The sequence below is a fragment of the Borostomias antarcticus genome (genome assembly GCF_949987555.1).
Source record: "Borostomias antarcticus genome assembly, chromosome: 18".
NCBI classification, from domain to species: Eukaryota; Metazoa; Chordata; class Actinopteri; order Stomiiformes; family Stomiidae; genus Borostomias; species Borostomias antarcticus.
The window spans coordinates 5,993,697-6,019,315 of record NC_140251.1 but is presented as its reverse complement, the minus strand read 5'-3'; the positions used below and the strand labels follow the sequence as shown (position 1 = coordinate 6,019,315).

General features: G+C 42.7%; 1 protein-coding gene across 1 annotated transcript; it reads right to left on the bottom strand.

Moving 5' to 3' along the window:
* Nucleotides 1-1,470: 1,470 nt before the first annotated feature.
* atp8b4 (ATPase phospholipid transporting 8B4) lies at nt 1,471-21,610 on the bottom strand (the record flags this gene model as incomplete). Its single annotated transcript, XM_084452415.1, has 29 exons — nt 1,471-1,764; nt 2,020-2,150; nt 2,239-2,377; nt 5,764-6,009; nt 7,394-7,477; nt 7,568-7,791; nt 8,392-8,575; nt 9,359-9,503; nt 9,754-9,898; nt 10,110-10,221; nt 10,305-10,469; nt 11,027-11,142; nt 11,510-11,698; nt 11,837-12,002; nt 12,105-12,148; nt 12,241-12,449; nt 12,974-13,170; nt 13,404-13,492; nt 14,309-14,467; nt 15,346-15,428; nt 15,771-15,841; nt 17,568-17,640; nt 17,776-17,837; nt 17,969-18,067; nt 18,209-18,322; nt 18,416-18,474; nt 19,900-20,057; nt 20,397-20,543; nt 21,459-21,610. 29 exons carry the CDS (start codon nt 21,608-21,610, stop codon nt 1,471-1,473), a joined length of 4,056 nt encoding a protein of 1,351 aa, XP_084308541.1.
* Nucleotides 21,611-25,619: the final 4,009 nt, after the last annotated feature.

Here is a 25,619-nt window from a genome sequence, read left to right as displayed (position 1 = left end):
TGTCAGTACAGGAGCCTCAGCAGAGAGGTTTCTCACTGTAATGTTAAAGGTAAATGAACCAAGCTTGCCACCGATAAAGAAAACCTTAAATCTCATAATTTAGGGTCACATTCTTTAATCCTCATGAGACTATCCTGATCTTGCAAGCTCACATTCTGTTTCTCTCCCCAATCAGTCTGGCCACGCTCAAAATCTGTTTATGCTAGATCAGTAAATGACATAGCCAATCAGCATCCTATGAGGCAGCTACAGGTGTGGTTTAGGTGTGATGGCAGCGAGAAGTGATGTATGGTTTGTTGATCTGATTTGTTGAAGTTAGTCTGTGATAGATGGTTCATCAAATCACCTGCCAAGTATTTTTGAAAGTGCATGCCCTTTTCCGAACAGTTTCCAATGAAGAGTTCCCAGATGGTTGTGTGTTAACATTCTTTACCCCTTAACAGAAAATTGTAAAAGGCACAATAGGCTAGTCCATTTTCATTTTCATTTCATATCTTGATTCATGAGTGCTCTTGCATTCACATCTTTTTAAACCACATCTTTGTTCAGAGTGAAGCGATCTAATCCATATAGTGTACACTGTAGATGACAATTTTATATATTCATGATACATTACATTTAAATAATCAGAAAAAAAATAAATAAATAAAAACTAAAATACAAAACAAGAAAAGTTTGTTTCGTTCATGATCAAAGGCAAATAATTTGATGTTTAAAGCTGCAGTATGTAAGATTTAAAACGGATGTAAAATTTTGAACATTTCAATAATTATAAAAAATAAAATAAAAACTTGGAGCTGAGGGTGCCTCCTCTCATAAAGGTGAGGCCACCCCTGCTTTAAAGATTCAAGATTTCTTCATTTGTCACATGTAACGTACGTGTACAGTCACAGTGAAATGCTGTGCGCATGCTGAGATCCGATCAGCAATACAGGACATTTTCTGGCACGGCCTTATGGGAGTGTGGGTGCACTGTGAGGCAGATGGAATTTTCCCTCATTATTATTTTGTAGCCTGCTTAACAGGCTCATAGCGCAGAAGTTATATACTGCAGCTTTTAATACCAAAACACATCCGACCAATGATAAAATGATTAAGGCAGCTTGAGTTCAAGTACCAGTTTACATACATACAGTACTGTACATACCTGTATACACTTTTGACACAGAGAATACAATCACTTTTGACACAGTTTCACAGTATGTGATCCAGCACGTTATGTCAAATTGAGTGCAATCCATATTTATCAGGGATATGGGAAGTCCCCAGCTAAAATCCATAGGCTCTTCACTGATTGCTCCAGAACTTTGAGAACAGCTAGAGAATGAGGTACTGTAGCGGTAGCCACTGACATCAGGTGTCGTTCAGTTTGAGTGCTGAACAGAACTAGGGACACTCATGTCATGCTTGCCTGTGCTGGTTCTTTGGGCTTCCTGTGCTGGTTCTGTGGACTCCCTTGTCCAGAGTTTGTTAAGCCCTAGTGCTGCTTTCAGAATCTCCTGTTTCTTCATCAGAGACACTTGTTGCGTCAGTCTTCCTCTTCAGCGTGCTATTTATCCAGCCGGGGCTGTTCTGGAGCCTTCCGGAGGACGGAGCGGAGGGTTCAGAGGTCACCCTCATGTTCTTGCCAGAGGTGATGAGCTCTCCGTACCCTTGTTGATGAGAGAATGCGTAGGACGAGCGGTGGGAGCTGGTCCTCCGTACGCGCTGCCGGTTCTGTTCCCGTGGCCCCTGCTTCCTGCCGGCCTGCTGCCGGCGCCGCACCTGGGGAGACGGAAGAACAACGGCGTGAGGTGGCTCTGTCACCTCACCACACACCACATACAGCACACCTCACTTCATGAAACAGTTACGTACATACTAACATGATTTTTCTTTGGTATGTTATTTTACAATACTACTTGTATATTACTATAGAAGGTTGACAGGATGGTGAAAATGCTGGATTGATTACTTCTCTCTCATGGCCATTGTAAGTATAGTGTGTTTTAGTGTTGGTGTATGTGATGTTTTCTTTACCTTGTCTGTTTGAGTGGGATACAGGTCCATCTTCAGAAATCGAACGGCCATCCCAGGCATGACACACACCACCGTGGTAAGGAGAACGACCAGCCACACGTTCATCTGAGTCAGACAGCTCCTGGCGGTTCCTGGTGAAACACAAGACAAACACAATCTAGATGGCCAGTTTATTTGTAGAAATTGACATCATGTATCTTTACAGTGCTTCTGGCTTACCGATAAAAGGGAATTGGCTTGGAAAGATGCCAAAAATTCCATCGCTGTGCATCGCAAATAATATGGCAAAGTAGACAGCCAGACTGCCCCACACAAAGAAGTGATTTATAGCTGTCCAGTAGTTAGTGTCAAGTCCAATCTGTAAGGGAATAAATCTATTACAAACACATATCACACGCAACACACACTGTATTTGATTAGAAAGGATTTTTCTGAACAAAACTCAGTATCCGAGAAGGATTAAGATTGTTGACAGAGATTTTTTGTATTTGTTTTGTATTGCATTTGCACTGTGACGTCTTTGCACTGACCTGTCCTGCACTCTGTCCTATGTCGTCTGCAAAATGCCTTAACCCTAGTCAAATTCTCAGTGTGTGTGAATCATATACACATGACTAATAATAGTGAGGGCATTTTATCAGATATTCGACAAATCTGGGAACTAAATCGTTACCAATAAATTTCTTCACCAATGTGTTTGTAAAGGTGTGTAGTAACATGTATTAAAATGTTGAAATTCAACTCCCGCGTGAAACCTCTTAAAAAACAAATTTCACTCACTGATTTTCGAAAAATCTAAAATGTTTAATTTGGCCACTAGGGATTCTCCATGATTCTGAGTTGATTGCAAGCATTTATTTTTCACCAAAACCACTCCTTGGTGGAGAAACAGCCACGCTTTACTATTACTTTTCACCAGGGCCGGACTGGGTGAATATTTCCTGCTGGGAAATGTAGCCCCAGTCAGGCCACAAGCCGAGCCGACGCGGTGAGATGGAACACCTTCAGTTTAGTTTTGTTGACGGGAGGGGGGGGCTGCGCGACTTGTTGACGGGAGGGGAGTGCTGCGTGACTTGTTGACGGGGGGGCGGGGTGCTGCGCGATTTGTTGACGGGGGGCAGGTCATTCACCGCGAGCCAGGCCAGTTGGCCCGCCAGGCACCCGGGAAAATTCCCGGTGCTCCCGATGGCCAGACCGCCCCTGCTTTTCACCACTGCATGGTAGATGTCATCAAGATCTTCAACAGACCTGAACGGCTTGCAGACCACAATGGGCACCTGTCCTGCATTGTTACCGGGATGTTGGACATCTTTGTAGGTGCAGGGCATCATCAATACGCCAAAGGCGCACAGGTTGTACTGTCAACTCATGAAGCAACTGGAAACTTTGCCTGCTTACAAGAAGACCTTAGAAAGTTTCACTGCCCATGGAAACCATGTTGTCCGTTATTCTAGCCATGATTGGTCTGGCACCTGGTGTGACATCTGTATCGAGCAGACATTAATGAAGGCAGCCAAGTCAGAAGGTGGACTGAGCAGAGGGAGGATGAGAAACAGTGATTCTGGCCTCAAGTGCTGGGAGCTCACCCTCAACCAGGGGTGCTGCGTGACTTGTTGACGGGGGGGTGCTGCGCGATTTGTTGACGGAGGGCAGGCCATTCACTGCTTCACTGCGGGCCAGGCCAGTTGGCGCGCCAGGCCACCGGGAAAATTCCCGGTGCTCCTGATGGCCAGTCCAACCCTGCCCTCAACCACTTCTCTAGTGTAAACCAGTGCATGGACGAAGGTGTCATGAAACATGCTCCGCTCCACAGAGACCTTGCCAAAACACAGATGAAGAGAGACACTGAAGCGATTTAACTTGCCCTCAAATGGTTCAAGGAGAACAACCCATTCGACCACGATCGAGACAAGGAGATGCCTGTGTCTTTCTCTACAGGATTCAAAAGTAAAGGAGATGACCCAGACAATGCTGAGAGAGCAGCTGAAGTAGGGAGGGAGATGCAGATCAAGTTGGATGGACAGTCAGTGACATCGACCATGGAAGTGAAGTCAAAGGTACAAGCCCTGTCATCACTCAGAAAGATTCCCAAGGTCAACGAGAAGAAGATTCACCTTGACTCGCTCAAGTTGTTCAACCGACTGATCATTGTCGCCCAACGGGATATGACAGTTGAGAAAAGCTTGGAGTATGAGCTGACTCCCTTCTCATTGTCCCTGTTAGCAACAAAGATCAGAAAATGAACAAGGCGAACAAGGCAGGCTTTTCCAAGACTAGCCTGAAGGAGTTAACTGATCTGCTTGACCTCACTAACCAACCTTGCTCCACTCTGGTACTGTAGTTAATGGCGGATGGCTTCTCTACATGGTGAAGTGGGAACAAGCTCAGATTTGGCAGGAGATTGCCAACTGTTACCTAAGCTACGTGCAGTGTCTTGGCTATCGCTCTCAGAAGATCATTGTGGTCTTTGATGGCTATAACAGATCGCCAAAATATCACAACCACATCCGGCGTACCAAGAAGTCATGCTGTGATCCCCAGATTCGACCAGATATGATACACTGGACACCAAGATCAAAGTTCTTGGACAACACTCATAACGAGAGTGAGCTCATCCACCTGCTGTCTTCAACCTTCCGAAACCAGCGCATTACCATGGAGCAGAGTGACAATGATGCTGACACTTCAATTGTGAGAGAGGGATTGGCTGCTGCTACAGATGACTCTGAGGTCAGTAACATTTGTGTAGGTATTTTGCTTTCATTAGCTATGATTACTTTAAAAAGAGGAGTATTCACATTGTTGAAAAACTTGACTATTTTTATCTGTTTTTGCATAGTTCAACATGCGTTGCATATCTTGTTCTATTTTCAGGTGCGAGCAGAAGACGCAGACATGCTGGTAATGCTGGTGCACCACAGCTCAAGCACCAACCATCCTCTCTTCTTAACCACTTCGAAGGGCTCTTATGATGTCAGGAGGATCCGAGACGCTCTCTCTGAAAGACAGAGATGCTACCTGCTCTTTTGTCATGCCTTCACTGGTTGTGATACGGTTTCTGCAATCGCTGGGCATGGGAAAAAAACTCTATTTGACTGGTAATAATAATAATAATAACAACAATAATAATAATAATATAATGAATTTTATTTCTATTTCACTTTATATTTGAAACAAATCTCAAAGTGCATTTTTAGTAGGTTTTGTACAGGGGACATCTATGTATCTATGTATCTCAGCATGTGGAGTTTGTAAAGGCATGACATGCAATAATTGTATTCATGCTGGTGTTGAGTCTGGAGAAGACTCAGACATTCACCTGAAGCATTTGACATAGTGGATTGGTACTTGCTCAAAATATTATGCAAGTAATTAAAATAAACGAATAAAGCTACTTTAAAATTGAAATGTAAAAGTGGGTGTGGCTGTTTCTCCACCAAGGAGTGTTTTTGTTGAAAAATAAATTAATGCAATCAGCTCAGAATCATGGAAAATCCCTAGTTTGACCCCTCACAAGTTACCCAAGGCCAAATTAAACGTTTTAGATTTTTTGAAAATCGGTTACGGGTACCCCAAATTTGGTGAAGAAATTTCTTGGTAACGATTTAGTTCACAGATTGTCTTATGTTTCCCTTACTATAAAAGAGATCTTGAATCTTGAAAAAAGAGATCATGCCCCCTGTCTCTTCACCTGCCTTCTTCCCTCTGACTGAGCCTAGGGGGGCACAGTCTTTATGGTCTCACCTGAACACTAACCACAATAACCAAGGACGTCGCTATGGTGACAGCCAAGGTCTGCTGGTCGGAGACGTGGGAGCCGTCGTCCCTCACAGCGAGGGTGAAGGCCCCGTAGGGGACGAGGAACAGCGCCAGGGAGGTGCCCGCCCCCTGCAGCGTACACAGGAGGAACCTTCTCTTGTTGAACAGGAGGCTGAGCTGGCCGGGCCTGTACAGGCTCGGGTGTCTGTGGCTGGTTTGGTCGTTGACATCCTTTGGGAAACAAAGATGATGTGTATCTGTATATCACAAGTGATTTCTGTCTATTTCCCCAAGATGGATTATTCTGTCTATTCTACAGTAGGTTGTATGTAAGGTTGGGTAAAGGAGTGGGGTGGTTGAAGTTTAGATAGGGTGGAGGTGATTAGAGAGTTAGGACCCTGAGGGGAGTGTTATTTTGTTAAGAACATTTTAAAGGATTTCCTAGCATTTGAGATATTCACCTGTAGGACTGTACAGTATCTTAAAAAGAGAAAGGAATGAGAAAGTAAAAGATGGCTTAGGAGGTTGCCACTGGAGACTGCTGATAAAATACGAGGTGCGACCGAAAAGTCCCCGGATTGTGTCAGCCATGCTCATGCCTCTATTTGAATTGAAAAAACAATGATACCCCTTTGTTGCCCTATATCTCACGACTATTCTGATATAATATTGTTCACCTCACTCAATCGGTGCTTCTGTGACAGGCTGTTTTGTAGTGTCGCAGGGGTAGCTTGTCACAGTTGTTCTACTTTGCTGTTACTTTGCCAAGTGCTTCCATTGGTGGCAAAAGCGAATGCAGAAGTGCATTAACTCTGGTGGGGACAATGTGTCATTTCTCTGCAGATTGTGTAATAAAAATGTTGTGAGAGTGTACTTTCTCTATTGTAATAAAATTGTTGAGTTTTGGGAGTTGGTAGAGAAAAGTGCCACAACTGTGACAAGCTACCCCCTGCGACACTCTACAAAACAGCCTGTCACAGAAGCACTGATTGAGTGAGGTGAACAATATTATACCAGAATAGTATAATGAGCGTGGCGGACACAATCCGGGGACTTTTCGGTCGCACCTCATACATGGACTTAAGTTTCATAAAAAAGAATGAAATAACAAAACATTTGATTATTATATAAAGTGTCGTTTGGAGACGTGAAATGCGGTTGGAGGTAATATCAGGTTACTTCTGTAACAGAAAATCCAATACATTTTGCCAATAGGGAATTAGCCAAAATAAGATCTGTTTTTAACACAGGCACCTGAAAGCTTAACATTTTGTTTCTCTAAATTGGAAGGGCCATCATCATCTTTTTTCAAATAAAAAAAAACTAACTAGCAGCTAAACATAAAGAAGGGAACTACAACAACTCCTGTAAAGAGATTAACTCATAATGCAAAATGTATAAGATTGTTGTCTTAAATGCCTCTGTTAAACACAGACCTTATTCAGGAGATTCACGACACGGAACAAATGTAGCTTCCATGAGAAATTTACATCATCATCAGATAAACTAATGATGCTGTCCTCCTGCTCAACAATATGATGACACAACTATGCCACTCTATTGTTGTCCTAAGTCAGAACATGACACATTATAGACGTAGTATAGTGTGTCTCACCTGATCAAATATACCCATAGCCAGCACTGGCAGGGATGTATAGACTACGTTGAAGAGTGTAATGAACCACTGGTCATAAACAGTCTGAGAAGAGAAAGCAGGAAGTGATTAGTAGAAAAAAAAAGTATTAAGTTTGGCCTGCGCTTCTCCATGTCAAATACGTACAACACTTACCTGTGCTGAGAATCCACAGAAGAAGCCGAACCAGAAGTGCACTAGGGTGAAGGCAAAGTTCTTGTAGAAGAAGTAATACAGGAAGTTGCACATGCGGATGTAGGACCAGCGCCCGTGCACCAGCAGGAGGCGCTGGAGGTAGCGGAACTGGGCGAAGGAGTAGTCAGACGCCAGGACAGCCTGCATGCCCTCCAGTCCACTAATGCCAACACCAATGTGAGCAGCTGGAGAGGAGGTGGGGGGACAGCACAGACAGAGTGCTGCTTGAGAACAGCTGAGGGATTAACGCTACGGAGGAGTTCAACACTCCTATAGATACACTGATTATGCTGTATACTGATTGGTATATTGAAGCAATAACTCATGCAATGGTGTGGTATATGGCCTCTATACCACGGGTTGTGCTGCGGTCATAGACACGAGGCGCAGCCGAGTGCCGTTGACCAGCACAACCTGTGGTATATTGGCCGTATACCACTACCCTCGAGTGAGTTATTGCTTTTATACAACGGTTACATCATTGGGAAACATTTATGGGATAAATACTGACTATTTCAGTGTCTTAATATCAATTTCACTGATGTTTCCATTTTTCTTGAGGAGAAACCGTAATGTAACCAACAGATGGTAACACAATGGAACTAACGTTTTTACAGGAAGTAATAATTGGCACAGTAATATTTCACATAGAATGATAAAGAGGCTTTGCCTGTGGTATATTGTGGCAAATACAACGGCTCTTAACCAATCAGATTGTGAGGTCGGAACTACCCGTTGTATAAATACTACTGAATGCAGCACAGCGGGCTGTGTCCGTGGCTCACTCTTGATCATGCTGACGTCGTTGGCTCCGTCCCCTATGGCCAGGGTGACCGCTCCCTTGTGTCTCTTCACCAGGTCTACCACCTGGGCCTTCTGCATGGGGGTGACCCTGCAGCACATGACCGTCTTACACAGGCAGGCTATGTCCAGCAGGGCCAGCTCAAGACTGGGCTCCAGAGCTTGGGCCTGCAGGGGGGGGGGGGCACATTAGACATGTTAGCCATCCTCATCACCACACGACTAGAGTATCACACCTGAGAGCACTTCTACAGAGCAGGCACACATAGCAGAGTTCCAGTGGAGCTTTGTATTAGCAGGAGGGAGCGTGGGACACATGCAGCCGTAGAAGGAGTTATAAGGCCTGAGGAGGCAGGTGTCCCGCCAGGGGGAAGTGGGTCTTGATAAAGGGATCTGACTGAGCTGGGGACTCCCAGCACACCGCCACTCTCCTCCTTAAGGCCAGTTTATACTTTTGAAAGTATCGACAGACAGAAATGACGTCACTGTCGACACTTTTTTGTGCACCTACCAAACTTTCTAATGTCGCAGACGCCGTCACTTTTGTTGCACAGCTGTGATTGGACAGCTAGATAGAAGGCACATTCGTTGCCATGGATCAATCAGCCATGCGTCTGCAAGTTACCATGGAGGTGATCAGACACTTCGCTGAAGTATAAATGCTAAATGTTGGTCGACTTTTTTTTTTTCTGTCTACAGACATTTGTCGTACGATACTTGTCGACTGAGTATAAATTCATCTTTACACACACAGCACACTCAACCGCCACAGGCATATAAACATTCGCCTGTGCGTACTGTACAAACAGCAACACAAGCCCGTTCACAAAGCAAACAAAGAGAATAATAATAAGACAAACACGTCAAAGAACATGAGGACAAACATATAGATTAGTCAATTGTACATGACCTATTTTAATAAAATACTGGGATGTCACAGGAGAGCCTTACCAGACTGTGGCCGTTGATGATTAAGGCATACTCTGCAATAATGGTTTCTTCAAACACAGAGTCATCGGCAAACACCACATCCGTCTTCTCGGCGCCTCCCGCGCTGCTGACTCTGCTCAGGCCTAGGATGAGCTCCTTGGCACTCCTGAGGAGGAGGGGGAAGCGGGTGTTCAACTGTTACTCATCTGAAAGGCCTTTCACATGAGCTCCCTGAGGAGAAACTAATCGCTGAACAAAGGCTTGTAGAGAACTGGGATCTACAGCGCTGTGCATGTATATCACCAGTGGGACTAGCTGACATGGAGATGGAATCCCTCAGGGGTTAGTTAGTTGTTGGGAGAATAACATCTTGTGCAGGTGAAAGTGAAGAGGAGATTTCCATCTCGGTCTTTCACCTGAGTTGCTGCTGAACCTCCGACAGTGTGTGACCCGAGATGATGAAGACCTCGTTCATGTCGTTGCACAGCATGTTACAGGAGTAGCCGATGTTCATTGCCGTCTCTGTAATCACAGGCACAAGTTTGCGCTCGCCAAAAAGCTCTTTATAGAGGAGTGATAGCACTCAGTCAGTTCACAGAAACAGTTGGAGTCATATATACAGTATATCAAATTAATTCAAACTTTATTTGTAGCGTATTTCATACACAGAGGCAACACTGCACTTTACAGAGAGCAATGGGGGGTGGGCATAGATCCCACCCCTACATATTCCAGAGGGAAGCATACAGTACTATATGGTAGTCATGGTTACCTAATTTGTCCCCAGTGAGTACCCAGATCTTAATGTCCGCCAGGCTCAAACAGGAGATGGTCTCAGGAACGCCATCCTGAAGTTTGTCCTCTATGGCAGTGGCACCAAGGAGCTTAAGACAGGATAAAATCAATCAATAAAGGTTATAAAACCTGTTTATAGATATAATACACCCGACTCTGCGGTCAGTCTTACCATCAACCCTTGCTCTATCTCGTCATAGAGCACAGCGAGATGATCGTCTCTGTTCTCTATCACAGTGCTGGCAAAGAGGAGCCTCTTCATCCACTCATCAAAATAATCCTCATCCAGATCTTTGTAGGCCAAGGCCAATGTTCTCAGCCCTTCTCCAGCAAACTCCTATAAGAAAAATACTGAGATGCAGACATGTTCTCTAATTCGCTATGGCTGTATTTTTCTTTCTAATGAATCGCAACACTGTATACCTTTTATAAGAAAAACTACCAGAAATTTGAACATCACATATCCAGTGTATATGAAAATGTTCCCAATATAGTATTGCTATGGAAACGGATGGTGACAATCAGTGATGAAAGCACTCATTTATTTTTGAACACAAGCTAACTCAAGCTGTTGTAAGAGCCATCAACATATTACCAACTGTTTTCTATGACAGCTAACTCATTAAACATACAGTTTGAAATACAATATAAACATGGCAAGCAATGTAGCCCAGCCACCGCTGAGCAATTTCCATAAAAATAACAACATAATACAAAACAGAACATTTATTTGCATCATCTAAACACATGTGAAACCTATTCGTAGCCTACCGGTAGACAGACATTTAGGCTACTTAAAACCATTTCAGTACAAAAGCTATAGAGTAACACTCCCTTTAGTATCTGTTCTTTTTTTTCTTATTTGTTTTTAGTTCTCAACTGAAAAAGACGTACATTGAGGTGCTCCGAGGTAGTTATCATGAGATCTTCATTAGACGAGTCCAGACGGTCGAAGATAATGGTGTCCGCCCCTTTAGAGTACAGTTTGATATATCCCTTTGGGTCTCTCACTGCAAAAGAAAAGCAGGTATCGGCATTTTCAGTGACCATCAGCAGATCGAACACTATTGATCATCTTAGTGTATATGTCTATCCTAACAGAACACAGACAAGAGCAGTATACTAATGTCGAGGAGTTATATTACTGCTCAGCTTCACTTCACACGGTGTGAATATTGTCCATACAACATGAATATCATAAACCATATGTCACCATACAGTATATCATAATATTTATGGAGACTTGGGAGCATACTGTATTCAAAATCTCTCTAAGACAACACTGCAAATCATTTAGATGCTATAACTTTTTTAGTTTAGTTTTTTTGTTTAAATAAGAGCAAACAAGAGCTTTGCATTAAAAAGTGAAGACCTAACCAATGACACTCATTCTCTTGCGCACGTTGTTGAAGTCCAGTATGGCCAGGAGCTGGTAAATGACCGCTCTGTCCATCTCGTACAGCGTGATGGTCTCTGGCGTCCTGGTTCGGAACACAAACCCAAAATTCCTTGCGGCGGTGACCAGGGCGCCTTCGTCAGGGGACTGCGCCTGATACACTAGCTCACCTTCAAGAAACCACGGCGACACGGGCGTCACAAACATCCAAGTACTGAATCACACAGTTCTGGAAGGGGCTTACTGGAAAATGACAATGAGAAATGTCTGAATATTTTTTGTTGTTGTCAGAACAGCGTCTACTTTACCTTCATTCTTCTCCTCGGGCATGACTGTGTGGCACAAGGCCAGCACCCTGAAGAACTCCTGGACGGAGGGCGTCTTCAACTTCATGGCCTCCACCAGGCTACTGTCGTGGAATCTGAACTTCTTGTCACTCAGCGGATTGAAGGAGAAGTCCACACAGGCTGTTTTCTGGAGGAGTATGGACCAGGACAGAAAGAGGTTGCTGCTCTGTATAGCATATATACTGTATATCACTGTGTATGTAACACGTTCACAGTTCCCTATCCATACCTCTGTGATTTCAACCTTATGGCCAAACTCGTCATAAACATCACCTGAGGGAAGACACGGTTAAAATGCATTTCACATCCACACAAGACGATTCTGAAACCAGTACCTTCTAAATCACATGCAGCATATACTGTACCATAGGCCTTCCCATTGATAGAGCACTTGCTGAAGACCATGATGTTCTGGGTGAGGGTGCCTGTCTTGTCAGAGAATATGAACTCCACCTGGCCCAGCTCCTCAGTCAGTGTGGTGGTGCGAGCCTCTGCAGGAGTGTCCTTCTGATCGTAGTACATCTTCCTGTCCCAGTTGATAAAATAGCTGTGGCCCAACCGTAGAACCTCAACACTACGAATAAATAAAACATTGGTCAGCAGTTAGGAGCGGTCAGTAAATCAACACACACTCTTGATCTCAATGTCATCATTTGGCCTTTTATTGAAGGACCAACAAAAAATAAATAACAAACTCAAATAACTTAAAAACAAAATGATTCAAGCTATAACAATTGATATGCATGGTGCAGTTTGCCCTTCCGCCCATTTAAACACATTGGTCCTAACTCAAAAGGCACACCACACCTACAGATAACGTCATCCAATAAGAGGTCAGCTCATAATCATCATGACAAATAAACAACAGAACCTCAGGACATCCTATCACACGATTAGCATGATGCACAACATCTATCAACGTATTCATAATCAATAATCAATAATGAAATCGTAATCAATCATAATGAAAATATGTAAAATGGCTTCAAATAGTTGTCGACTATAGTGATTCTTATCACATTTATACTACGGTATGTATTTTCATGTATCAATGTGGTACATTTAAACAGGCAATACATTTTATGCTGCTGCTCATACCTGACATAGAGAGAGATGGGCAGAACTGTGTTGAGGATGATGATATAGGACCAGAAGGTGAGGAAGCCAGAGAACACAGCACTGTTTAGAGGTCTGTTCCAGGGCAGATAGATTTGGAAGTCTCTGCCAACCCTCTGTTCCCAGATGGTGTTTCCAACGGCCATAAATATCCCCATGCAAATGAGAAAGCCAAAGATCTGAAAGCAGAGATCAACAGCAGAGCTGGAACAGTATAGTGGGTTGCAACATTGCCGTTTTTACCCATTTTCAAGAACAATTCACACGGGGTAGACATGAGGGCTTTTAAGCTTTATTTAAAGCTTCTTAAAGTTGGGAATACTGCAGATTCTCCTGGAATGCACACATAAATAGCCTTCAAAATAACTTCACAATTTGGAACAACTTGGAAATGCAATAAGAAAAATCTCACCCATAAAACTAAAGTGTTCATCAGCCTATCGATGCGGGTCCTTTTGAATTTTGTCTTCCCACAGTTCTGCATCACTTTCGTTTGAATCCCTAGATGAAGCAGGTAAAAATAATATTAATACTGAGCAGCAATGGCACAACAGAGTCAGCCCTATGTTCCCCAGCTATATAGCACATAATGGGAACCTGAAAAAGATGTTCCTATGTTCCAATCCAATCCAACTTTATTTCTAGAGCACATTTAAAAACAACAGAGTTGACCAAGGTGCTGTACAGTCAATAAATAGCAGTCACACAATAAAAACGTGAACATAATAAATAAAAAAAAACAAGGACCGGTATACACAGAAAGAAAATAGGTCATACAAAAAAAAAAAAACAGTTTGGAATGAGCTGCCCCTCCACATTAGGATGGCGCCCATACTGCCTGTTTTTAAATCACGGCTAAAAACTAATTTATACTCCTTGGCTTTTAACCCAAGCATGAGGGGTTTTTTGTGACTCTTTCTGTGTACACCGGTCCTAGTTTTTATGGTTTTATTGTTTGACTGCTATTTATTGACTGTACAGCACTTTGCTCAACTCTTGTTTTTAAATGTGCTCTAGAAATAAAGTTGGATTGGATTGGAACATAGGGTCCTATGTTCCCAGAGCCATACTGATATGTTCCCCTGCTCTACCTGTACAGTAGCACATAATGGGAACCTGAAAAAGATGCTCCCCACTCTGTATTCGCTTAATATGACATGGGCTATTATGGGAAGCGTTAGGGTTAGGCCTGTCCCAGTGATTGACAGTTGAACCAGCAATCTTTTAGTCATCAGTTAGATGCTCTAACCACTGGGCTACCTACAATACCTCCGAAGTAACAGCACTCCTGTTAAACAGCAAAAAGGCTAAACATACCAGCAAAGATGACCATTCCGAAGCACCAGTCCGTGTTTCTGAGTACACAGCCACGCAGTAGCATCTTGTCATTATCTAGAGGGTACTTGTTATCCCTCCAGTAGAGGGTTCCAGTAAACTTGTCCAGTTTGCTATTTGGCGGTTCACAAATCACTTCCCCTGATGAACAGAATTGAGACATATCTACCACAGGAAACCAACACTTGACATAAACGTGACTGACAGGACAAGAGCACTGCAAATGGGAATTTGCACTTGTGATAAAAAAAAAACACAGTATAATCTCTGGGAAGATCAACACACTCACAAATAAGTGCTAAGGTGCCAGACAACCAAATAACAGTATAGAGAAAAAATGTCTCTGCACACTTAGGTGAAGTTTATTTAATCCCATGCCAAGCTTTCAGTCATTAGACCTTCATCAGGGCAAATCATCAGACCTTCATCAGTGCAAATACTTTTTGCATCAGGATTTGCCCTGATGAAAGTCTGATGACTGAGAGCTTGGATTTTTAAAAACTGGCACAGACCTAAGTGTGCAGAAACTTCTCTACTTGTGATTAAAAAAAAGAAATACACAGTGATCGTAATAATAACATATAATTAATAACTAATATGTGAACTATAAGATAACTGTGTACAGTAATACTTAAAAAGATTACAAAAAAGTAATCAGATAAACATGAACGTACTGTACTAACACACAACACACACACACACACACACACACACACTCTTAAAACACTTTTCACCCTTCCATAATGTTAAGGTTCAGGAGATCAGCTCAACAGAAAGACGTCAGTAACCATGGAGACGGAGTACTCTAAGACACACTTAGGCCTGGAAGAGGCCCGTGGTTCTAACTACATCTAATTTAATTTAGTTTCTAAAAAGACAAAAATTGCAGTGGGCGCGTCACAGCAAAAATTTAAGATCAGTAGGATCACCTGACGTCAAATCAAAGGAAGGGAGACAGATAGGGTTCTTTTGATACACAGAGGTCTGATACACACGGAATGCAGGACGGAATATCTTACCGTCAAATTCAGCAAGCTTTGCAATATCTGCTTGCAAGTCAGAGGTCACTGACAAGGCCTGGCGAACCTTCAGGTTTGTTTCTCTGTGCAGAAAAGCAGAAACCTTTATATGAGGTAAGATGCTGGTCAATGGTGAGATAGAAGACAAGCCCCTAGAGATTGTGGGGCACAGCTTGCGTTGGAGAGGTGATTACTTTGTGTGATTCAAGTCTGTGTCAAAGCTATTTACACATCAGCTAAATATGGCACAAAGCCTAAGCCATAATCAGGTGGAATACTACAGTATTTATTATTTACAGGAAATAACCACTGGCCATGTACATGTGCTCAGCCAAATGTAAACCACAGTTTTCTCCCTAAGCACTGAACTCAATCTTTCCATGACAGAGGCAAATACTACACAAACACAGTCAGCGTAATCTTACCCGTCTAGTTCTGCAGTCTCTATAAAGCACAGTCCACAGGGCTCACTACTGGAGAGAAGCAATATGTCTGCCTGTGCAGACCAGAGAGAAGGCATACTGGTGAGCAAAGACAATAGATCAATCTCTGCACCATGGATCATACAGTAACAAGCCCTCATTATAGACGTTAATCAACTAAGTGGCACAGTGCTGAACCTATGGGACAGGTTCAATTGCAGAATAAAGTTATGATAAACATACAATTCTTAAAATGGGATATTCTAAGATTTATATTTGAATCCAATGCGAACCCTCCCCCACCCTCACCCCCCCCCCCAAAGTCCAGCCTGGCTTATGTGTGTGGCTGGCTGGTTTCTGTTCAGGACTGGTAGGACGGAAGCTAGTCATGCCACTGAAATAGCTGTGAATTGAAATGACATGAAATAATGTCTGATAAATTAAGATAGGTCTTGTCGCTTGGACACATCAGTTCCAATGCTTCCAATGCTAATCCAGCACAATAAGAGTGGGATAGCCAGTTAGCTCATGAGCTCACAACAACTACCAGAAGCTTCAATAACATTAGTGCAGTGGCAGCCCCTAAGCTCTGGAACGAGCTACCCCTGCATGTTAGACAGGCCCCCACTCTGCAGGTGTTTAAATCACGCCTCAAAACACACTTATATTCTTTTGCGTTTTCCTGACATGGCCTAAGAGGCATGTCCTTTTTTCATGTGACATACTTCGTATGTTTTACTATGTGCTCTTTGTGTGTTATTGTTGTTTGACTTGTTCAGCACTTTGGTCAACTTTGTTGTTTTTAAATGTGCTCTATAAATAAAATGGTATGGTATGGTATGGTATTAATGGTAGCGGTCAGTGGCTAAAGCAGTTACACTGATGATTCCTGTAACGTTAGCTATTTTGCTGCAATTGGTTCAACTTCTGTTTCTGGACAAAGGTAAGGGATACATCCAGATAACCAGGGGTGGAGAGCTGGTTGGGGACAGTACAGTGACCTCCGAGCAATCTCCATGCACCCACCGGTGAAGACCATGTGTCTCTAGCCCACTCAAGGGCCGAGTTTTGGGGTCTGTGGCGTGGATAGTGGCGTGGTGGCGAGACTCCGTCCCCTCGTGTCTGAGTTGGTCGGGTACACGTCACTGACCTCTGGGCAATCACTGCACCCACCAGTGAAAATCGTGTGTCTCTACAGTAGCTCACTCAGGGGCTTAGTTGTGGGGTCTTGTGGGGTCGAGCCCACAGGGGAGGTTTCCCCCGTCCCCTCGAGGACAGTGTACTGCTCTCCGGGCCACCCACATGCACCCAACCATGAAAACTGTGTCTTTAGCCAACTCAGAGGCTGAGATGTGGGGACCATGGCGTGGATAGTGGCGTGGTGGCAAGACTCCGCCCCCTCGGGTCAGAGGCGGTGGGGGGCAGGTCAGTTTTTGCCAGGCCATCCCCAGCCACCCCTCATTGGAGACCGTGTGTCTATAGCCCACTCCGGGGCCGAGTAGTAGCTGTGGAGGTGTTGTATGGTAGTGGAGGTGAGAAGCAGTAGCAGTTTGAAGCAGTAGGTGTTTGTTATAAGTACTGCTAGAACTACACTCAACAAGGAACACAGTCTATCTAAGCCTCTTGCTGCCCTCCCGTGGCCAAAAATGGTAAATGCAGTCTATCTGCCTCTTGTGATAGCAACATAGAACTGCAGGTCAATAACGGGAAGGAGGAAGCCAGGGAGGGAGGGAGGGAGTGACAACCGGACATTTGCTATCATTGGTGCACTGTCTTACAGCCACGCACAAAAATACTCACAGCAACAGACTGGTTGTTTTCCAACATGATGATATCTCCAACACGTACATTCATCCATTTCTCATTCTGTAAACTGAGCACAAGGGAAGCCCATTTTTAGAACCGTCACGATGGTGAGTTTGATGGCGTTAATACTAGACGGTACAGTAGCAGCCTCACTCCAGTGACTTCAACTCCAACATCAGTTACAGTTTCAACATGTTCTTACTGGCCCCTGAAGAGAACCCGAGACTTGCGACTGTTGACCTGTTGATCACTCTTATGGCGAAACTGAAATGACACATGAAAACACATTTCACTATAAGATAAGATGATGCAGGTGATCATCTTGTACAGTATCCATACAGCTGTATTGGTGTGCGGAGGGGCAGTAATTGTTCAGGTCAAGTGGGTAAACTCACGTAGTCGTCAGTGGCATCTTTCACTGCAGTGATTACGAGCACCAACACCAAAGGCACAACGGTTGTGAACCAGGAGAGAGAGGAGATCTCTGGGATTAACTAAACACAAGGAAAATAGTCTTGATACTATTCACAAGAGTTTTCAGTGTTCATGAATTTACAGACCATGTACAGGAGTAGGCTATAGGCAAGGTATTTTCTATATGAAACGAACACTTCAATATGCAATCCATACAGTACCTGCAATATCAACAGCCCTAGGAAGTAGGCATTTGCAATTCTCTGGAACTGCTCAAACAAGTTGATTGGCAGGAAGGTAAATACGTTGTACTTTGAGGTTTTGATGTGATTGTCCTGCGGACCCATTCAGAGAACATTCAGAATCGATAATTGCCTGGTATCTCATAAAGGCCTTGGTAAAGAATGTGAGGTACGTGATCCACTTACCGCGTATGAAAACGCTTGGTTGTAGTCCCTGTCATTGGCTTTCACATGGCGTTCTTCCTCTGGAAACAAAAAAAAGAGTGGAAATCATGACAATACCAGCTCGTGGCATTGTGGTTAGAGTGTCTGCCTGGGGTTGGGAGGTTGGGGGTTAATCTTTGGTCATACCCAGACATAGACTAATTAACACAATTATTAAATACACAATTGTGGTTTGTACCAGTTTGTGTTAGATCATCATTAATTTTAAAAGTGTATTTATTACTTAAACTAGGCTACCTTTAAAAATATATATTCATAATCCACTAATGGCACAACTCGTCCGTCGAAAAAAAATAGATCTGACTGTACTGCTCAACAAGCTACAACTAGCCAACCTGCTCATAATGGCAAAAAGAGCTATAAAACCAATTTACCACTTCTTCATAAAATAAAATCTGGCAATGCCCTAATGAAGAAGCTACCACTCGAAATGACAGCGCAGCAGGTGTAATCGAATGCAGAAGTGCTCCAGAGGCTATCGGAGCTAGCACTAGCACTAGCAACATCACCATCGGCGAGGAAGCTAGCACCAGCAGGCAGTTGCAGTTTGATGTTGTGATGTTGGGTATGGCCTAGTGCTCGTTCATAAAGTCATATTGACATGCTCGTGGTGTCTAGATGAAGTTTGATGCGTTGTACATATTGAATTGTCATACGGATTTCTTATTAGCATACTGTTCACAACTGGTATTCTTCATAAATAGATGGGACGAGACGGCAGAACTGTTTTTTTTTTTTCTCACGTCAAAATGTTGCCCCCCCTACTCGCAGAGGGTAAAATCGCCTATGCCAAAGACTATAAAAAATGGTACCCAATCCCTCCCTGCTTGGCACAGTCTCCCCGCAAAGCTGCGCCATTCCTGAGCCGCGCCAGGCCATTGTCGCAATTCAATTTGATTGCTTGTTCATGTTGGATGCATAAGATAGTTTATAATCGGTCATATTGTCCTGTAAATACTACTTTACATATGTGTTAAAGCCACTGAAATAGCCGAATGCCTTCAATAGTTTAGTAGCCTACCACAATGAGGTAACCTCATGCTGAAAAACGACATTGACTAACATAATGTCCCTTCGTATAACGCAATGTGCCACTTTGAGTCGAGAATATTTGAAGAAATAGAGAGAATATTTTTTATATTTTATTTTCTGCAACATGCAGGCTATATTTTAATGATCTGTGCACTTTTAGACACATTACTAAAGTAAGTAAGTAAGTACATTTTTATTTCTATAGTGCTCTTCTCAGCACGAGTGCACAGAGTGCTTCACAGTAGAGATAGAGAATAAAATGCAAATCACACAGAAATACAGGCAGCTCCTACTACAACATAAAAACCACAACAACAAAGAAAATATCAATAGTTGAGCTACAGATGACCAAAAGCCTGCCTAAAAAGATGAGTTCCAGAGCCTAGGGGCCACCGCCCCAAAGGTTCGGTCACCTTTAGTCTTTAGCTTGGTCCAAGGCACCACCAAGAGCCCCTGGTCAGACAACCTCAGGGACCGGCTGGACGAGTATAGGTGGATGAGGTCGCAGATATAGGCGGGGGCTTGGCCATGGAGGGCTCTATAGGTGAACACCAGGACCTTGAACTGTATCCTGAGGTGCACTGGGAGCCAATGTAGGGAGGCTTGGGGTGATATGGCATGACTTCTTTGACCTGGTGAGCAATCTGGCAGCAGCATTTTGGACCAGTTGCAACTAGTCCACAGATGATTTGTTAAGACAGGTGAACAGTGAGTTACAGTAGTCAAGCCTGGAGGATATAAACGCATGGGCAGACATTTCCAGCTCAGCATGAGATACAATGGACCTGAGTTTTGCAATGTTTCTGAGTTGGAAAAAGCATGTGCGTGTCAGACACTTTACGTTTGTCCAGGTACATATAGTCTGATTGATCGAAAATAACACCAAGATTTCTCAGGTTATAGGGCGTACCCCATATGGGTTGCCACCCTAGAGGCAACACTGTCTGAAGCTACATTCAGGACTTGAGTCTTAGCCGCATTGAGTTGCAGGAAGTTGCTCGCTGTCCACTCCTCAATGGCGGACAGACACTCATGCAATATGTTGAGTTTTTCAATCCTGTCAGGTTTAAAAGAGAAAAACAACTGAATATCATCCACATCTCAATGATAAGAGATGCCCTTGAAATTTCTGATTATAAGACCAAGAGGAAGCATGTATATAGGAATATGAAGAGAGTGGGTCGTATGCCCACCTCCCTTGTTCTCTGTAAAGCGCATTGTGTTGCCTCTGGGTATGAAATGCGCTATACAAATAAAGATTTGATTGATTGATTGATTGATGTAGAGAACAAATAGAATTGGAGCTAAGACAGAACCCTGTGGCACGCCACGGGAAAGGGGAATGGAGTCAGACTTAAAAGGACCCACGGCCACAGCAAAACTTCTCTCTTTGAGATAGGCAGCAAACCCCTAAAGTTATGAGAACGAACCCGGCAGTTTCTCTTGGTGGTTATTTGTGCAATGCAATTCACACCCATGATAACGCTATTTCTGTCTGTTCAACATTTTGACGGTTACTGCTGGAAACTGCTGAGTTCGTTCTAATAACTAGGTTTGCCTCCTATCTCAAAGAGAGACGTTTTGCCATGGCCATTGGTCCTTTTAAGTCTGACCCTGCTCCCCTTTTCTGTGGCGTGCCACAGGGTTCTGTCTTAGCTCCAATTCTATTTGCTCTCTACATGCTTCCTCTTAGCTGCTGAGTGACAAAAGTTTGCTTTTTTTTAGCTCATTTAAAAAAAAAAGTGTGATACAGAAGGGGAGAAAGTGATGTGTCTCATCATTCATGCAGATTTCCAGCAGTCTACAGGAAACATCAACAGTCCACGAAAAAAGACTTGTTATTATGCAAACCAACAATTTGTCTTCAAGTAGACAAACAGACAGAAACTGGTATCCGAGCTGCAGTGTTGTGTAGTATCCAAAGCTTGAGGACCACAACAGGAACAGCTTAGAGTACAGAGTACATCCCTACCCATCAAGTACGCAGTTACCTGGCATCTGTAATCCACAGCACCACTTGTCCCTTCTTGTCCAGCATATTTCCCATCTGAGGTCCAGGGTCCTCTCCATGATGGCACTAAAATCCCCAATCGCTTGCCCACCATTACTTTTTGCCACTGTCATTCTGAACTGGGTAAACATGAAATCAGTCAATGCATGTCAACTTAATCTTTTATACCTCCCTGTACACATTACCTGTTCAAAGAAGATAAATAAATAAAAAAGGCCTACACTGGGTGTCTCCACGCTCTCCACTTGCCCACCTCAGTCAGCTGAACCTTTCATCTGCAGTCACAGCCTTGGAATTTACCTCAGGATTGAATAACACTCAGCAAGTGTAGATCAAATTGATTGGGTTCATGTGCTTTGGTTCCTGTTTGAAAGCTTTCAGTGGAATCAAAGACCCAGACCAACCAGAGTACTGACCCAGACCAACCAGAGTACTGACTCAGACCAACCAGAGTACTGACTCAGACCAACCAGAGTACTGACTCAGACCAACAATGGTACTGACTTTTCATGTATACTCTTTTACAGTTCATCCCTTAGCCCCAATCAAGTGTGCATGAGCACATCCAGACTTCCCAACTAGGAAACTTTACAGTTGTGTCTCACATCAACCAACAGAATTTAAACTCACAAATAAGTTTTAAGTGAGGGTAAATCATTCTTCAATTATACATAATGTTTCACCTCAGAGAGAAACAACACACTCACAGTGCAACATGAGAGAAGGTCCTGCTCATTCAACACATGGACTTCCTCAAGCTATCCATTGCTATGGAGAAGATTAATAATTAACAGTCTATTCATCTGCTGCCTCTGTTCTGTATACACGTTTAGTTAGCTGATATGGTCAACACCATTGAAACAACCAAGTCAAGGAAACAAGCAATGGATCCACGCACTTTTTCATTAAAAATCATGCTTTTAAGCGAGCTTCCCATAATTGGATGTGCGTCTCTTGTATCCCATAATTATTGACATGACTAGATAACTTCTTTCTGTAACACTACAAACCAATAAACATTGCTTTAGCACCCAGACCCACAGTATGTGTATTACTGTAGCTATCCTATCTTACTTGTTATTCGGCAGTTTTATCAGTTTTAATCAATTTATCCGTCTGTATTTATTTTGTGTTGATCTTTGTTGTTTTTATAGCCTATATGCTTTGTTTTGTAACTGGCACCTGGTAGATAATTATGAAATAAAAATAAAATAAAATAATTAGTTAGCATTCAATAGAGTACACTATTTGTATTCCTGCCGTCAATACAGTGAGTATAAGAACCTGGACCCAGAAAATGTTATGCATCTAAGAGAACATGAATGATGGCTAGAACAGCAATACCTGCAGGTTCCACCTTCATCCCCCTTCTTAGCCTTCTTGGTGAAAAAGTGAAAAAGTTGATATATTCCAACCACTTTGTGCAATCCAGTGAAATAAATGTGAATTCATGAGGTTTGGGATGCCATGGAGTGAGTAAGTAAATGATGCATAGGTTGCAGAAGGTCACAAGGGTGTTGGTCTGCGTCACAGGCAGATACTTATTACAAGTGCCGCCACACAGCAAAGACACAGACACACACACACACACACACACACGAGGGCATACTGTTTCATTTGATCTCTGCTGGCCAGCACACTGTGCTATGAAAGCCAATCTGGTTGATAACAAAAAGAGCATCTACTGTCTTGTCTCCTTCTTCTGAAACACTGATGAAATGATGTAGCTACTTTTATTGATTATGTTGGCTATTTTCTGCACAGCAGAGGATTAAACTGTAACATCTTCCTTATGTACGGAGGGTAGCCTATACCGGTATCTATACAACTAATCTATACAATACTCTGTTTCTAAAACTAGAATCTGATATACTGATATGATATTCTTTAGTGAATGTCATTCATACCAATGTAAATAGTCCTCCTCCAAAATGCCATGGTATCATGGGACCTCCAGCTGTACCCAAGGGTTTGCCTGAAAGACATTCAGCAAATCTCATTAAATTTTACATCTTACAAATAGAATTGTGAGGTCAAGATTTGAATTTTATTTTAGGGAATGCATTACATAGACTGGAGCCAGTGCACTAAGGACAGACATAGGCTACTGCAAGTCTCGCCCAGGGGTCAGCGTGGAGGGTGCTAACTAAGGCTCCTTGGACAGGACATGCACAAACATGGACATAGCCTACTTACTGGAGACTCTTTTTATATCTATTTGATACGCCTACATAACATAGGTTATTAGAGATGTTTGCACAATGTAGGCATTCTAGGCAGTCTGCATATTGGGTTACTCTCTTGGATAATTAGGATTTCTTGTATATTTAATATTTTGTATATAGTGCAAATGTGTATTTGGTCTTGCTTGTGTTTCTTTGTTGTCCTTTGTCTACTGCTGCTGTCTGCAATCTCCCTCTGGGGATCAATCAAGTATGGGAACATACAGTACCTACCCTTTAAGGAGATGAAAAGGCTATGAATTGCTTTTGGGAAGAATAATTACTATAGCAAAAGCAGAAGACGATGCTTTCTTTTCATCCAAAACGTCCAAAAGTTAAAATTTATATTGTTCTCCTGCAGTTAGTCAAGACGGTGGATCTATTTAAGCTTAAAGTGCAGGTGAACGTTTAGGTTATTCGTGTGCTTATCTTATTTGTCATCAACTATTGGATGAAATGTTTGCCAGGAGATACTTCAGCCAGGACATTTTCAAGCAGCTGTTGATATCTAAAGAATGAGCTGATGTTTCCGCGATGTTCATGCATTTCGGATGACCTTTTCAGCTTTTAGCCTATACTGCAAAACGTTATTGGAGGCGCACTCCGTCATAGGGAATAGTATATTATTCCAAATAACACTCATGATAAATCAATACACACTGCAAATTATGAGAGAAAAAATTATCAGCTAGTCTACTCACCGACAGCATCTTCCTCTCCCCACTCCCTCTCGCTCATCCAGTGTCATATTCAATCGGCCAATGACATGAAAGCTGACATTTTGTATAAATAATTGTTGTGAGAAGTGTCCTCAAGCCTTGATATGGCTTAATGACTAATACAAATATATTTAAAACACTACTGCAGGTGTGACGTGGGCGAGATATGTTGTTCAGGAAACTGACAAACTTGGACATGGATGGATGTTTATTAGTCTATTTAGTTTATATATTTTTCATTACTTTTGAGTAAAGTGATTAGATTTAATCCAAAGGTCAGTCAGTAGCCTACTAATCGTGACTGTTAGACCTTAGCTGCCCAGTCTCTGGTGCTCTAGACAGAACTATTTCTGAACACAAAAATGTATTACATAAGGTTCAATGTCAGATAGGCTATTCGTGACAGGCTCCTACTCCTCCTGGTTGCATAGAGGCCAATAATGGATACATGGCCATTTGGTTACAATTATGCTACAATGCTCAAACAAATCCAATCAGAAATGTTAGCCATAATGGTAAATGTTGGGAGTTGATTTCAAAGTGACAGATTACTGTAATCAGATTACTTTTTCCAGTAACTTGGAAGGGATTACATTTTAATTTTCAGTAATCAGATTACAGTTAGCCTACTGACCTAATATAAAGGGAATTACTTTGAGTTACTTAAGCGTATACCTGCTGAACCGACTGTGTTATCAGGGTCGAGATATGCCAAGAGTGCAAATATAGAATCAGATTTTACAGATGCAAAACTGCTCCTAGATCAGCACTTCTATGATTCGGACAGGAATGATCTGGCTTTAGAAAATAACTCAAAAGTAATTAATAATCAGATTACTTTTCAGAGAGTAATCAGAAGGCCTAATACAAGTTTGGAAAAGTAGCCTAATCAGAAACTTTACCTGATTACTTTTATTAGGTAACTTGCACAACACTGAATATGGGGGCGACGAACTGCGGTGACGAGGAGGTATAGGCTAAAGATAACTAAAATAAGTAGCCTGAATAAGTTTATCCAAAAGTCAGTTAGAGGCAGCTAGGCCAGAGATTATGATTTGTTGTAGACTACTGACATCTTGTGGGCATAGTACAATAGGCCCTACTCTAGGTAAAAGGGTTCAACAATTTCCAGGCTAAACTTGTTTCCGGTTATTGAGGCCAAATTACAAGGCCGTTAGGGC